At 39.1% G+C, this 15,062-nt stretch overlaps 2 protein-coding genes across 3 annotated transcripts in view; both read left to right on the forward strand.

Moving 5' to 3' along the window:
• Positions 1 to 15,062, forward strand: part of DNAH8 (dynein axonemal heavy chain 8) — a 321,904-nt gene that overhangs the window by 199,579 nt on the left and 107,263 nt on the right. For both annotated transcript variants that reach the window (XM_027525064.1, XM_027525063.1), the window contains exons 68-73: positions 1,144 to 1,311; positions 2,402 to 2,617; positions 7,383 to 7,520; positions 9,127 to 9,254; positions 10,012 to 10,183; positions 11,813 to 11,968. In XM_027525064.1, coding sequence (XP_027380865.1) covers positions 1,144 to 1,311; positions 2,402 to 2,617; positions 7,383 to 7,520; positions 9,127 to 9,254; positions 10,012 to 10,183; positions 11,813 to 11,968 — 978 coding nt within the window. The remainder of the gene's footprint in view (positions 1 to 1,143; positions 1,312 to 2,401; positions 2,618 to 7,382; positions 7,521 to 9,126; positions 9,255 to 10,011; positions 10,184 to 11,812; positions 11,969 to 15,062) is intronic.
• On the forward strand, positions 7,938 to 8,411 carry LOC113882233 (40S ribosomal protein S14-like). Its single transcript, XM_027525461.1, has one exon. It carries the CDS (start codon positions 7,938 to 7,940, stop codon positions 8,409 to 8,411), a length of 474 nt encoding a protein of 157 aa, XP_027381262.1.

Below are 15,062 nucleotides of genomic sequence, written 5' to 3' on the forward strand. Positions count from 1 at the left end.
GGTACATGGAAGGAACTCAATAAGTATTCGTGCTACTGCTGTGATACCTGGCTCCTGTCTGCCCCTTCAATTTTACCTTATTTTGTCCCTACACACAGCATGATCCAGCCATACAGAAACACCTAAATGCTTCTGCAGTAATTATGGTCTGTTACTTTTAAATGGGTCTCTATCTGCCAGGAACACTTTCTACTTTTCCTAACTTTCATGACTAGTAAGAGTCAGTCTGCAGGACCAAGCTCAGATTTCACCCCTTCCAGGAAGTCCTGAACCTCCTTTGTTTTCCTGTCACTCCTAGACTTCTGTCGTGTCAGATAATCATAGGGTAATTGTGTTTCTCTCTCTTTGAAAGATTCTGAGGACAGGGATATTTTGGTTTTGCTCTTATTTTATATGGGAGAATGTCTGTGATTGTTAAATGCATTAATAGATTTAGGATCATCATTTAATAAAATTGTAACAATGACCTGGACACACTTTCCACCCTCCCTTCTTTTGTGGGTCCTATGATAACACATGAGAGAGTGATCACTGAGTCAAATGGGTCTTAGGAGTTTTTATGGATCATATGATGTCCCAGTCCTTCTTGACTTGAATGTCAGGAGATGTCCTATTTCTAACTCAGCTCACAGATAGAAACTTCCAAAAATATTTTTATGAGTCATATGGTACAATAACTTTACTTGTCTCCTTCGAATTCTCTCCCTTCCATAGACAGGGCAACCTTCAAAATGAAAACTGAAGGTGAGGTTTCTGATATTCAGGGCCTTGCCCCTTTTTTAATACTCATATGTAATATAGACTCTATGCTTTGAAGATGAAATTATCTAAATGGTAAACATTAATGACAGTTGTTGCTAATGGAGGTCTGGGGTGATGGCCAATGAATGGTAGTGATATTCTAAACCAATTCTTTGATAACTTTTGGGGGAAATGCAAACAAAGAAACAGAAATCCTAACTTAACCATGAAAGATCCATTATGTAAGAATCTTGGAATGCAGACCCTTGATGTAAATGTCAGGAATTGGGAAGAAAATATGTTTTAAAATTTTCCATTTTAAGTTTTTAAAAGTATGAGAGTTCCATATGACTAGGAATACTACTCAGCAAAAAATATTCTGATCCCTAACCCCAAATACAGACTATCAAGCCAAATGATATTGCCACAGTCAGGAAACTTGCAAAGCCCCCTCATCTTATTATGAGAATCATGGACTGTGTTCTGTTACTATTTCAAAAGAAAATTGACCCTGTCACTATGGATCCAGAAAAACCTTGCTGCAAGCCATCATGGGGCGAGTCATTAAAAGTAAGTAAAATCTATCTCTATAAGTCCTTTGAGGTGTATTAGGTGTCTGCATCCCAGGACACTCAATACAGACCAGACACAATGGCAGACAAATAATTGATCATTGTATACTGAAGAATTTATCTTAAATTGCATCTCTCAAAATGTAATGCCTCTTTAAAATGTAAGATTTTAAAGCTGAATGCCCTCTTTTTATAAAAATCTGTCCAGAACCCATACCTAGTATTGGCACAGTCTTTTTTTTTTTAAAGGGGAAATTTTATTGTAAATTATACCTAAATAAAGATGTTGAAAAAGAAGCCATGGTACAAAAGTAAATATACTCTTACCATTCAATTCAGCAATCATGCTCCTCAGTATTTACCCAAATGAGCTGAAAACTTATACCCACACAAAAGCCTGCTCACAGGGGTTTTTATAGCAGCTTTATTCATAATTTCCAAAACATGGATGCAACCAAGATGCCTTTCAGTATGTGAGTAGTTAAATAAACAGTGGTACATCTGGACCATAGAATATTATTGTCCCCCCGCACACACACAAAAATAATACATGTATAAAATAGATAACTAGTGAGAACCTATTGTATGGCACAGGGAACTCTATTCAGTGATCTGTGATAACCTAAATGGGAAGAAATCCAAGGAAGAGGGTGTTGTGTATGTGTGGCTGATTCAGTTTGCTTACAGCAGAAACTAACACAACATTGTAAAGCAACTATAGTACAATTTAAAAACAATATATAATATGCACTTAAATGCATATTACTCAGTGAAGGAAGTATTGGCACAATGTTGATGTCAACCCAACTCCGTCTATAAAAAGGGGCTTGTGTGGTTGGTGGCATTTAGACGCACTCACTAGGTGGGAAACTTACGTTGTTTTTCTTCTTTGCTCTTCTCCATGGAAACAGGAAGACAGCTTGCAATTTACGGCTTTAGGTTGACTACTGCCATAGTCTTGATTTGTATGTTTAGAGCAAATCAATTATTACTTCTTTGAAAAAAATTCAATTTAGAAGTACATGCTAACTTAGAAAGAAAGTACATATTTTTTCCCAGAGCTTACAGGCTGTAATACTATTTTTCAGTTGATGAGTGCAACAGGATTCCTGTGGAGTCTTCAGCAGTTCCCCAAGGACACAATAAATGAAGAGACTGTTGAGTTACTACAGCCATATTTTAACATGGATGATTACACTTTTGAAAGTGCCAAAAAGGTCTGTGGGAATGTGGCTGGTCTGCTGTCTTGGACACTTGCTATGGCAACATTTTATGGTGTCAACAGAGAAGTGTTGCCTCTGAAGGTAAAAATTTCCCTCCTTCTCCCAGCAAATCAGTGTTTAATAAAATCAGTCATCAGTATCACTGCTGTTAAAAAGCAAAGCATAATTTAGACTAATAAAGGTAGGTTTCTCCATTACCAGATTTTTCTTTTTCTCTGTATGCCCAGTCACAGTTTCTCATTCTTTTTATAACTGTTGCATGCTTCTTGGCATCACAGACAAGAAAAAAACCAACTTGTTGACTTACACAAGGCATGAGTTTATTGGGAATAATAATTGGGGCTTCCCTGGTAGCTCAGCTGGTAGGGGATCCACCCGCAATTCAGGAGACCCCAGTTCTATTCCTGGGTCGGGAAGATCTGCTGAGAAGGGAAAGGCTACCCACTCCAGTATTCTGGCCTAGAGAATTCCATGGACTACAGTCTATGGGGTTGCAAAGAGTCGAACATGACTGAGCTATCATGAAAGAAAATTGGCCATATCTTTAAGTTTGGTGATTAGGTTTGGAGATTGAATTTGATTACTATATTCCAAACAAAATTTATGAAAATTAAGATCAACACCTAGAAATGTTTTAAATTTCAAAGACAGGAAGAAAAGCTTATAGGCACTTAAGAAACAAAATGTAAAAGATGGCTCACAAAAGAAGAGAAATCAGGACGTCACAGTCTTGCCGCAACCCTAAATACTAGAAAGTAACAGCAAAACATATGCAGGGGAAATTACTGGCCTCTAAGAATTCAGTGACTAACCAAACTGCCCTCGGTGTGAGCAGGTGAGTGATAGTCGCTCAGTCGTGTCCGACTCTTTGTGGCCCCGTGTACTGCAGCCCGCCAGGCTCCTCTGTCCGTGGAATTCTCCAGGCAAGAGTACTGGAGTGGGTTGCCATTTCCTTATCCTCAATATATGAGGGAACAAAAAGACATTCTTTTTTTTTTTATGTGGACCATTTTTATAGTCTTTATTGAATTTGTTACAGAATGGTTTCTGTTTTCTGTCTTGGTTTTTCAGCCCCAAGCCATGTAGAATTCTTGCTCCCTGACCTGGGATCAAACCCACGCCCCCTGCATTGGAAGTCAAAGTCTTAACTACTAGGCCACCAGGGAAGTCCCCAAAAGATATTCTTAGGGATGCAATTTAAGTGTTAAGGGATAAACACAGTCTATCTCACTCTCTCTCACACATATACCATCTATACTGGGCCAGATTGTCCTTTATGTCTGAGAGAACAAAAATACATTTTCAGGAGTTTGAAAGATTAACAAAATATACCAGCCAGACACATAATATCCTCCACTTCCCGGCCCCAGCCCATCCCATAAAACTAGAAGAGTTGGAAGTGGTTGCTCTGTGGAATTGAAAGTGGTGAGCAAGTGGGCAGGGGGTTAGTGTTTTCATAATAAGCCTTATACAAATGGCTGACTCTTTAAATTGTGCACAGAGGTAACTTGAAGAAAAATAGAAAAAAAATTAAAAATAGGAAAGTTTTAACAAGAGAAATGATGAACAAATATAGCAAATACACTCAAACCAACAGATACCAAGAAAGAAATATTACTGTAAATGTAGAATTCAAGGGAAAAAAAGCACTTATAAGAGCAGTTATTTTTATGGGTAAAAATTATGATTCACAGTGAGAATTAATTGTAATAATGCTTTATGAAATAAAAATAACATCAAATTACATAAGACAAAATCCATCAATATTTTATGTGGAGTTTTTTTTTAAATTCCTATAATTTGAGACTATGGCATATACTATCAATCCATGACAGGTCTGGTAGGCAGAAGGCCAACTTTAGAAGGGACCATACTTGGCTTAATGCTCTGCTATCACCCTCTTAAAGTCCTTAATAATTTTTAAACAAGGAGCTCTACAGTTTTGTTTCACGCTTTTATGTAGCCAGTCCTGAGTAGGCATAAATTAGTAATTATATAGAGATTTTATAATATGTTATTTTTAAGCTTGAATAGCTACATTGGACTGTCTTCAATATGAACGAAGTATATGAAATTATTTCTAGTGTCCAAGAAATATTTACAAAAATTGATGATATTCAGTCCCAAAAGAAAACTTTGATTCAATCCCCAAAAGCAAAAATTGCTGAAACCTCCTTCTCTGCTCTGACTATAAGCAATAAAATTAGAACACTTTAAAAAAAAGCGAGTCAATTCTGTCTCTGAATAATGAGGTGATGTTGAGCATCTTTTCATGTGTTTGTTTAGCCATCTGTATGTCTTTTTTGGAGAAATGTCTATTTAGTTCTTTGGCCATTTTTTGATTGGGTCGTTTATTTTTCTGGAGTTGAGCTGTAGGAGTTGCTTGTATATTTTTGAGATTAGTTGTTTGTCGGTTGCTTCATTTGCTATTATTTTCTCCCATTCTGAAGGCTGTCTTTTCACCTTGCTAATAGTTTCCTTGGATGTGCAGAAGCTTTTAAGGTTAATTAGGTCCCATTTGTTTATTTTTGCTTTTATTTCCAATATTCTGGGAGGTGGGTCATAGAGGATCCTGCTGTGATGTATGTCGGAGAGTGTTTTGCCTATGTTCTCCTCTAGGAGTTTTATAGTTTCTGGTCTTACGTTTAGATCTTTAATCCATTTTGAGTTTATTTTTGTGTATGGTGTTAGAAAGTGGGTCCAGTTTCATTCTTTTACAAGTGGTTGACCAGATTTCCCAGCACCACTTGTTAAAGAGATTTGTCTTTAAATTCCATTGTATATTCTTGCCTCCTTTGGTCGAAGATAAGGTGTCCATATGTGCGTGGATTTATCTCTGGGCTTTCTATTTTATTCCATTGATCAATATTTCTGTCTTTGTGCCAGTACCATACTGTCTTGATAACTGTGGCTTTGTAGTAGAGCCTGAAGTCAGGTAGGTTGATTCCTCCCAGTTCCATTCTTCTTTCTCAAGATCGGCTTTGGGCTATTCGAGGTTTTTTGTATTTCCATACAACATTGTGAAATTATTTGTTCTAGCTCTGTGAAGAATACTGTTGGTAGCTTGATAGGGACTGCGTTGAATCTATAAATTGCTTTGGGTAGTATACTCATTTTCACTATATTGATTCTTCCAATCCATGAACATGGTATATTTCTCCATCTATTAGTGGTCCTCTTTGATTTCTTTCACCAGTGTTTTATAGTTTTCTATATATAGGTCTTAGTTTCTTAGGTAGATATATTCCTAATGATGACAAAAATCTAGTTATGAAAGGTTTTAAAATTTATTTATTTTTTATTGAAGGATAATTGCTTTACAGATTTTTGTTGTTTTCTGTCAAACTTTGTGAGGTGGCCAAAATGCTATCTTCTTAACCCTTAAGTGAACCAAAGAACTAAACAATAGGATATATATATATATAAGTGTTCACAAACACACACACACAGAGGTTAGTAAAAGTAGAAAGAGTTAATAAAAATAATGTTAAAAATCAGAAAAAAGTAGCAAAATTAAAGAATTCGTGCTTTGCAATATACACATACATATAAGAGTCAACTCACTGGAAAAGATCCTGATGCTGGGAAAGATTCAAGGCCGGAGGAGAAGGGGACGACAGAGGACGAAATGGTTGGATGGCATTACTGACTCAATGGACATGAGTTTGAGCAAGCTCTGGGAGATAGTGAAGGGTAGGGAAACCTGGCGTGCTGCAGTCCTCAGGGTTGTAAAGAGTCAGACATGAGTTAGCGACTGAACAACAGCTATTATATATGATATGTATGAAAAACTAATCAGGGACTTCTCTGGCAGTCCAGTAGTTAAGAATCTGCCTTCCAATGCAGGGGATGTGCATTCCACCCCTCGTCAGCAACTAAGATCCCACTTGCTGCGCGGCACCTAAGCCCACGTGCCACAACTAAGACCCAATGCTACCAAATAAGTAAATAAATAAATACAAAAAGTAATCAGCAAGAAAATACACAAAAATAAATGCCTATAATACGTAAACCCATATAATTACAGATTGTAGATTTAAATAGAGGCAAATTTTATAGTTATTTGTAAATACAGTAGAAAATCTAAGTGAAATGAAAATTTCCCGAGAAAAAGAGCTAATTTCAAAACCACAAATATTGAGAAAGAAAATGAGAAAGTTATCAAGGAACTTCTACCCCAGAAAGCTCTAGAGCTATATTACTTTACTGATTAATTACTTGAAATTTATAAGAAACAAGTAATTATCATGCTGTAGGACTGAGAGAAAGATGAAAAGCTACTGTTTTTCATTACAGCCATTTCAGTTCAAAAATTCTTACCCCAAAAACAATACTAAACGTTTGCATACTTAGTAGTATTTCAGTTCAGTTCTTATAACAGTTTAAAATGAGGGTGGCGGGGAAGAAATGTATATAAGTACACAGAAGTTAAGGAAATTACAATATATCCAAATTGTGGGACATCACGCAGCCATGTAACTAATGTTCATAAAGAAAGTGTTTAATGATGTAAGGAAATGATTATACTACTCTAAGTGAAAAAAAAAGCCAAAATGGTAGTTGTCCATTTGTTAACACAATACTCATAAACTCTTTTCTGTGTAAAATCATGAGTGATTATTTTTCTCCTTCCCATACATTTCTGTGTTTTCCATATTGAACATTAATAATTAAAAGGAACTTCAATGATATTTATCTGCTTCCCCAGCTGAAGACAATGAAATAAACAACTTCCAAATAGGCCAAAAATGATGTCGTAACTTGTGTTATTATTTACCAATTACAAGCATGAAAGTTTCATAGCATTAATACACCTCTACACCGATCACCTCTTCTTCCTTTTAAGGCTAACCTGGCCAAGCAGGAGGGCCGCTTAGCAGTTGCCAATGCTGAACTGGGCAAGGCCCAGGCACTGCTGGATGAGAAACAAGCTGAGCTGGATAAAGTGCAAGCCAAATTTGATGCAGCAATGAATGAAAAAATGGTGAGATCAAATATACAGAAATTACTAATATGACACACTGAAATGCTACCCAAGTATGTGTCGTATTTAGGGATCAGGCATATGTTTACAACGAAAAAATACTGACCTGAGTGCCCTTTCTCACTGGCCATGTCTACTTTTTTTGGACCTTCAACACTCTACATTCTTTTTTCTGTTTTTAATAACTGTTTGCTGTGATGTGATACACAGGAGTACTGACTTTGGAGTCAGGGTTTGAGATCTATATCAGACACTTATGAATTGTGCAGTGAAAGTGAGTGACTTACTAACTTTACTGTCAAATGGGGATCCTAACGTGACCTCATGGTATAGGTTGTAGCAGTGTTGATCTGGTAAACGTTCAACAATCAGCTTGGCTCTTTTTCTGGTGGCGGAGTCTGGAGAAGAGGAGCAGAAATGGCACCTCGCAAAGGAAAAGAAAAGAAGGAAGAACAGGTCATCAGCTTTGGCCCGCAAGTGGCTGAAGGAGAAAACGTATTTGGTGTGTGCCACATCTTTGCATCCCTCAACAACACTTTTATCCATGACACTGATCTTTCTGGCAAGGAAACCATCTGCCATGTAACTGGTGGGATGAAGGTGAAGGCTGACCGAGATGAGTCCTCTCCATATGCTGCCATGTTGGCTGCCCAGGATGTAGCCCATAGATGCAAGGAGCTGGGCATCATTGCCCTCCACATCAAACTCAGGGCCACAGGAAGAAATAGGACCAAGACTCCTGGACCAGGGGCCCAGTCAGCGCTTAGAGCCCTCACCCACTCAGGGATCAAAAGTGGGTGGATTGAGGATGTCACCCCATCCTCTCCGACAGCACCTGCAGGAAAGGATCAGCTTGTGGGGATGTGGGCCAAGGGGAGAAGAAAGCCTTGATTTGCAGTGTTTGCTTATTTCTGTGGTCTAGGTACCTCCTCCACTGTCGGTTCTAAGCTATCTATGAGGCAGTTGAGAGAGAAGATGAGCGTGCCATTATATCCTATTGCCACCATGCAGAGGCGGTGAACTTCACCTAGGAGTATAGTAATACAAATATACAGTCGACAATTAGGAGTTGATGAATTTTGATGATTCATTACCTCTAATATAATGGGCTTAATTGTAAGTTTATATAATTTAGTTTTTCATAGTGGCTGTGTTTAATGCCAGCTCACAGATTTTCTGAAAAATGTTAACAGTTGACTTCTTTGACCTGATACAAGCTGGCTGCAGCCTACTACTGTTGTGTAGATTTTTTCTGAAGGAAAAAAAAATCCTTATAAACTGCAAAGAACTCAGAGTCATTATTAAATCCAGGACTTTAAAAGGTATATTTATTGTTTTGAAAATATTTAATAGAAATCCTATTTAAGCTATGTAATTTGGATTCTCCCTTTCAAAATGGCTCCTTTTGAAATTTTGTAAGGTGAAATAACTGTATTATGAATGAATTATAAAAATTTAATATGTAAAATTTTACTGACTGTATTTTTAGATTATATTTATTTTGCACATTGAGAAATTCCTCCAGGTATTTTTACATGTCATATAATGGATGTTTGATTAAGCAGTTCAAAAAGTTCTCTGAGACAGTCTCCTTTTATGAATGTAGGATTTGCTTAATGATGCTGACATGTGCCGGAAAAAGATGCAGGCAGCTTCCACCCTCATTGATGGACTGAGTGGAGAAAAAGTCCGATGGACTCAGCAAAGCAAAGAGTTCAGAGCTCAGATTAATAGGTATCAACTTTGGTCTTTGTTATAATTGCTCTCCTTAGTCATCAGCCCAAAGGCCACCTCTTGTGACATGGGGAGATAAAGTCGGATTCCCTGAGGTGCTTTTCTCCTCCGTTTCCATGTCCGCATGCCGGGATCCCACCATCTAAGACAGTGCTTAGAGCTTGAGTCCCACACTCTAAAACGGAGAGAAGAAAACTTGGTGAAACATTTTTTAACTCACTATTTGTGTGGGGGTGCTTCTGATACCATCTGAATTTGCCAGAACAATCTAGATACTGGTTCCAGTTCTACACCTTTCACCTCAAGGGTTTTGAAAGTGTAGACTGAGAATTTGTTCCAATGGAAGGGCATCTTGGGCTGGTGTCTTCTGAAAACTGAAAGAGAGGGAATGAGAGGGGAGTAAGAGAATGGCAAAAGGAAAAAGAAAGAGGATGACAAAGAAATAGTGGTTTAATCAAGGCTGAATATGAACAGGACTAGGACTTGCTTCTTCCTCATCTGGAAGTCAAGCTTCAGGACTCTAGGCTTCAGGAAGGAGCCTCTTTCTTGCTCCTGGACTTACCCGAAATGTGGCCACTCCCACCCCGTTTGGAGCCTTTAGGCTGGCTCCTTTACCCGCTCCATGTCTTGTTGCCAAGTGTTAAGCAGGGAGCAGAGAAGAACTTCACCTAGTAACGAAACTGCCCGATGGCCTTTCAGATTCCTTACTGGGAGAGCTTAAAACGTGTTGGTGATTCACTTTATTGTTTCTTAACAGGCTTGTAGGGGATATTCTGCTGTGCACTGGATTCCTGTCCTACCTTGGTCCTTTCAATCAGATATTTAGGAACTATTTGCTGAAAGAGCAATGGGAGATAGAGTTGAAAGCACGGAAGATTCCTTTCACTGAAAACCTGAATCTTATTTCAATGTTGGTAGATCCTCCAACAGTAAGTGTTACTTTCCTCATATCATTAGTTGAATTTCATTTTATTCACGAGAAATCAAGGTATGCCTGACTTATTCTTTTTGCATTTAATTGGAAAGATCATTTTCAAAATGCTGAAGCATGACAAATTTTTTTTTCTTTGTGGTACAAAAGTTCTTTTGCATTTTAAGAAATCTTGCTTTCAAATTGGTCTTTCAGTCAGGTCCGACTCTTTGTGACCCCATGGACTGTGGCCCATCAGTTTCCTCTGTCCATGGGATTCTCCAGGCAAGAATACTGGAGGGGGGTTGCCATTTCCGTCTCCAGGGGATCTTTCCAACCCAGGTATCAAACCCACGTCTTCAATTGCACTGCTTTGAGTGAAAAGATAATTTTTGAGCTACAGGCTTGCTAATATTGAGCTCTTCATATAACCCTCCATTATTTACACCACTCTTATTGAATCTCATTCTTTTACAAACATTCTAGGAAGATGTAGGCATTAGCTAGGCTGTAAGTATTGGTATTATTAACTTTCTTTTGATTATTAACCATCTTTTTATAATGTCTAACAGTGTAATACAATAGCACATTCTGGCATCGCTGAGTGATAGCATGCACTGCTAGACTAACCTTTCTTGGTAGGAATTTGATGCCATTGTTAATTTTCAGTATATCTTACAGACCTCTTGCAGTGTTAAATGCTTTCCAGGCAATTTGTATTCATGAGCTGATTTTTGATTTGTAAATATGTTCCCCAGTTGTAGTTTCCCAGGGGAAGCCAAGCTATTAATTTCAAGTTATCTCTATTTAAAAGTCAAAAAATTATCTTTTCCAATTCAAACAGTGTTCAGCTGGTCCCCACAGGTACTAGATAATGTATTGGAAACACACTGATTATGGCCTTCAGAGGAGCTAAGATAATTTGACGAAGGTGGAGGCTTCTCTGCATCTTGGGTGATTTCATTGACCATGTGGGGTCAGGCTTCCCAGGAGGCACAGTGGTAAAGAGGCCACCTGCCAATGCAGAAGTTGTAAGTTCTGTCCCTGGGTCAGGAATATCCCCTGGAGTAGGAAGTGGCAACCAATTCCAGTATGTTTGCATGGAAAATCCCATGGACAGAGGAGCCTGGCAGGCTACAGTTCATGGGGTCACAAAGAGTTGGACATGACGGAGTGACTGAGCACAGCGCCTTCTTGATTTTGAAAGGAATATTTAGAAAACTGTCATTGATGAGTTCCTGCCAATGTGATATTTCTTGTCCCCTAATTTCTCTGCCTCCAGCTGTGCAGTGCCCCTTCCCCCATGTGAGCAGAACAAGAGGGCAGGAAGGGGAAATTTCAGAGGCAGAACCCTTAGGGCTTGCCTACTCTGACTTCTCAGAATATTCATTGTCTCTGCTAACTCCAGCCCATCTAGATCCCACCCAGTCTCGGGTTTCCTACTAGGGAAAGGATTTATTAGACGATAAATTTGTTTAACTTAGTGTTATTTGGTTCACATTTGTAACTTTGAGTTTTTTTATGTGAATGTTGCATAATCCTAATCTAAAAAAAAAAAGTCTAAATTTTAAATTATTTGTGGCATTAATTACTAACAAACGCCTTCTCGTCTTCCTTTGTGTGGCCACATCCATTTCCTATTATGCAGATTGGTGAGTGGGGGCTGCAAGGCTTACCAGGAGATGACCTCTCAATTCAGAATGGCATCATTGTGACAAAGGCCACCAGATACCCACTCCTCATAGACCCACAAACTCAAGGCAAAACGTGGATTAAATCAAAGGAAAAAGAAAACGACTTGCAGGTATGGACCATTTGGTGGGTGGGAAAGAAATCTAGAAATCAAGACGTTTTCCCACAATTTCAGTTGATTCTGTCATTAAATTGTCATCTCTATGATAGTTTTTGCTAATTCACACCTTTGAGTTTTGTGACAGTGATTTGGGGCAAAGGCTCCGATATTTGCTTTTTAAACATATTTATTTATTTATTTAACTGCCCTGTATTAGTTGTGGCACAAGAGATCTTTTTAGTTGCAGTATATGAACTCTTGGTTGTATCATGTGAGATCTAGTTCCCTGAACAGGAATCGAACCCAGGCCTCCTGCCTTGGGAGCGGGGAGTCTTGGCCACTGGACCACCAGGGAAGTCCTGGTCCTGGTCATTTTCTCTCTTTTGTGATCTCTCTTGACCTCACTTTCCTTCTCTCTGTCCATTTCCCTGGCTGTACTGCTTTTGCTCATGTTGGATGAGGCTTTTATTCTGGGCCCTGAGATTGTGCTTACAGGAAAATGGCAAGCACAGGACTTGTGATTCCTCAGATGAAAGCCACTTGCTCCAGCCTAACTCAGGTGCTTGCTCACACTCTGGAGTTCAGCATTGCCGTTAGTCTACCAAGGTGTTAATCTTAAGGCAGACGTAGACACGGGCAGGATTTCAACATTCCTGGCTCCTTTGAGGATCCTGTGACATTGATACTTCAATTCTGTGTTACAATATGGATTATTCACTGTTTCCTCGACACTGTTCCGAGTTCCAAGCCTTATGGACCCAAAGTTTTGCTTGTAGTCTGTCTATTATACTAACCAGAATGTTTCCTCCACCCAATTGCCCACTTATATCCAAGATGAAAGTCTTGAGCATTATTTGGAGTCCACATCCAAAACTACCTTTCACCAGACTTGCCTGAATCCACAGCTTCATACAGCCTGTCCTGATTCCTCACACACCTTGTATTTCTTCTGTGGCCTAGAAGTATGCCTTAAATTACTGTTCTTTGCACATTTGTCTTTTTTCTTTTTTTTGACTTTTATTTTTTTTTTACTGGGCTTCCCTGGTAGCTCAACTAAAGAATCCACCTGCAAAGCAGGAGACCCCAGTTTGATTCCTGGATTGGAAAGACCCTCTGGAGAAAGGGATAAGCTACCCACTCCAGTATTTTGGGGTTTCCCTGGTGGCTCAGCTGGTAAAAAATCCACCTGCAATGCATAAGACCTGGATTCAATCCCTGGATTGAGAAGATCCCCTGGAGAAGGGAAAAACTACCCCCTCCAGTATTCTGACCTGGAGAATTCCCTGGACTGCAGTCCATGGGGTTGCAAAGAGTCGGACATGACTTTCACCTATACTATAAACTTGGGCAAATTCCCAGAGATGGTGAGGGCCAGGAAGGCCTGGCGTGCTGCAGTCCATGGGGTCACGGAGAGTTGGATATGACTGGGCAACTGAACAACAGCAACAACTCCATAAACTTCTTGTTAGATTTATGGTTTTATGCCATCTATATGTTTTCAGCATTTATTGAATTAAAGTGTGTAATCATTACAGGAAAAAAAAAAAAAAAAACCCAGAAAAAATCATGTGGTCATCTTGATAAATGCAGAAAAAGTAAGTTGGTAAAATCAAAACTTCCAGCAAACTGAGATTAGGAGAAAGAGTTAGTGGCTCAGTTGTCTCCAACTTTTTGTGACCCCATGGACAGGAGCCCCCCAGGCTCCTCTGTTCATGGAATTCTCCAGGCCAGAATACTGGAGTGGGTAGCCATTCCCTTCTCCAGGGGATCTTCCCAACCCAGGGATCAAACCTGGGTCTCTTGCGTTGCAGGCAGATTCTTTATCATCTGAGCCCCAGGGAAACCCAAGATTAAGAGGGCCCTTCCTTAATCAGATAAAGAGTATTTACAAAAAACCTACAAGAAACACCACATTTAGTGGTGAAACAGTGAAAGATTTCCTTCTGAGATCAAGACTTTGCAGGCATGGGGACATTGCCTATTACTCTGGAGCACCCCCCAAGATTCTCCCACCTAATTAAGACTTCAATTTATGTTGACTTAGAAAACTCAGGAAAATCCTGGCAAAGATCATAGAGTATAAGTGGAGGGGAAGAGTTAAGGAAAGTGGGGTTGATGGGAAAGTAGCTTCTGAGGAGCTGTATACACAGAAGTGCATGAGTGGTGTGTACCAGTCTTCCTCCTCCTGAACTCAGCCCCCTGGATCCAGCTCAGCTATAACTTGTTCCTTACTCCGTTCCTCACTCCTCTTGCCTCCCCTGGCTGTTGATCTCCCTGCTCATCTTAGTCTTATTTTTTCTGATTGTGGCTTTATTTCTCCATTTAATTCATTGATAGTCTTCAGTCATGTCCTTCCTGATAAAGCCTCATCCCAAGAAGCTTCCTGAGGAAGTAAAAGAAATATATCAGACATACTTCCTTATTTTAAAAACCATCAACTGCTGGGATGTACGTAAATTGAACTGCATCTTTTTTACTCAGACAGCATAGTATTTTTCTGAATATGTGGATAGGCATATGCACAAACACACATAAATGAAAAGAAAATGAAGCAAAACCATCACTTCTGTGCTCGGTAAGGAAGGCAAAATGAAAAATGAAACATTTTATAAATGAAAAACAAAACATATTGGGCATGTCCAGGGCTGCATTCCACCTTGGCAGCTTTGCCAAGGTCATCTTCAAAGCCTTTCCAGCACCTATAGCTCTGACTTCTGAATAAAGAATGTATTTGCTTAAGTCCTCTGTGAAGAATTCACTGAGTGAAGACCTAGTTCCAGAGTATCTGTGCGGGTGATACAGGCTCTCTTGTGGCCGCCATACAGTATTCCTCCATGAGAAAAATCAAGTGAATCCAACCCGAAACTATGACTCCAAGATATTACTTCAAGTTTACAAAACTATTAAAGGTGGTTAAAAGATAATTTAATAAATCAACAATTTGAAAATTATTTCTTTAATTGCTATATTAGTCAGGGTTTTTCAGAAAAACAGAACTGAAAGGATATCCAGGTACAGATACATAGAAAGAGATTTATTATGAAGGGGTGGCTCATGGGATTATGGAGGCTGAGAAGTCCCCGATCTGCTGTCTACAGGCTAGAGC

The sequence above is a fragment of the Bos indicus x Bos taurus genome, chromosome 23 (assembly GCF_003369695.1).
Source record: "Bos indicus x Bos taurus breed Angus x Brahman F1 hybrid chromosome 23, Bos_hybrid_MaternalHap_v2.0, whole genome shotgun sequence".
In the NCBI taxonomy this organism is placed as follows: Eukaryota; Metazoa; Chordata; class Mammalia; order Artiodactyla; family Bovidae; genus Bos; species Bos indicus x Bos taurus.

Excerpts from the sequence above, each read along its gene's own strand:
- LOC113882233 (XM_027525461.1), top strand. The coding sequence starts at position 7,938 with ATGGCACCTCGCAAAGGAAAAGAAAAGAAGGAAGAACAGGTCATCAGC.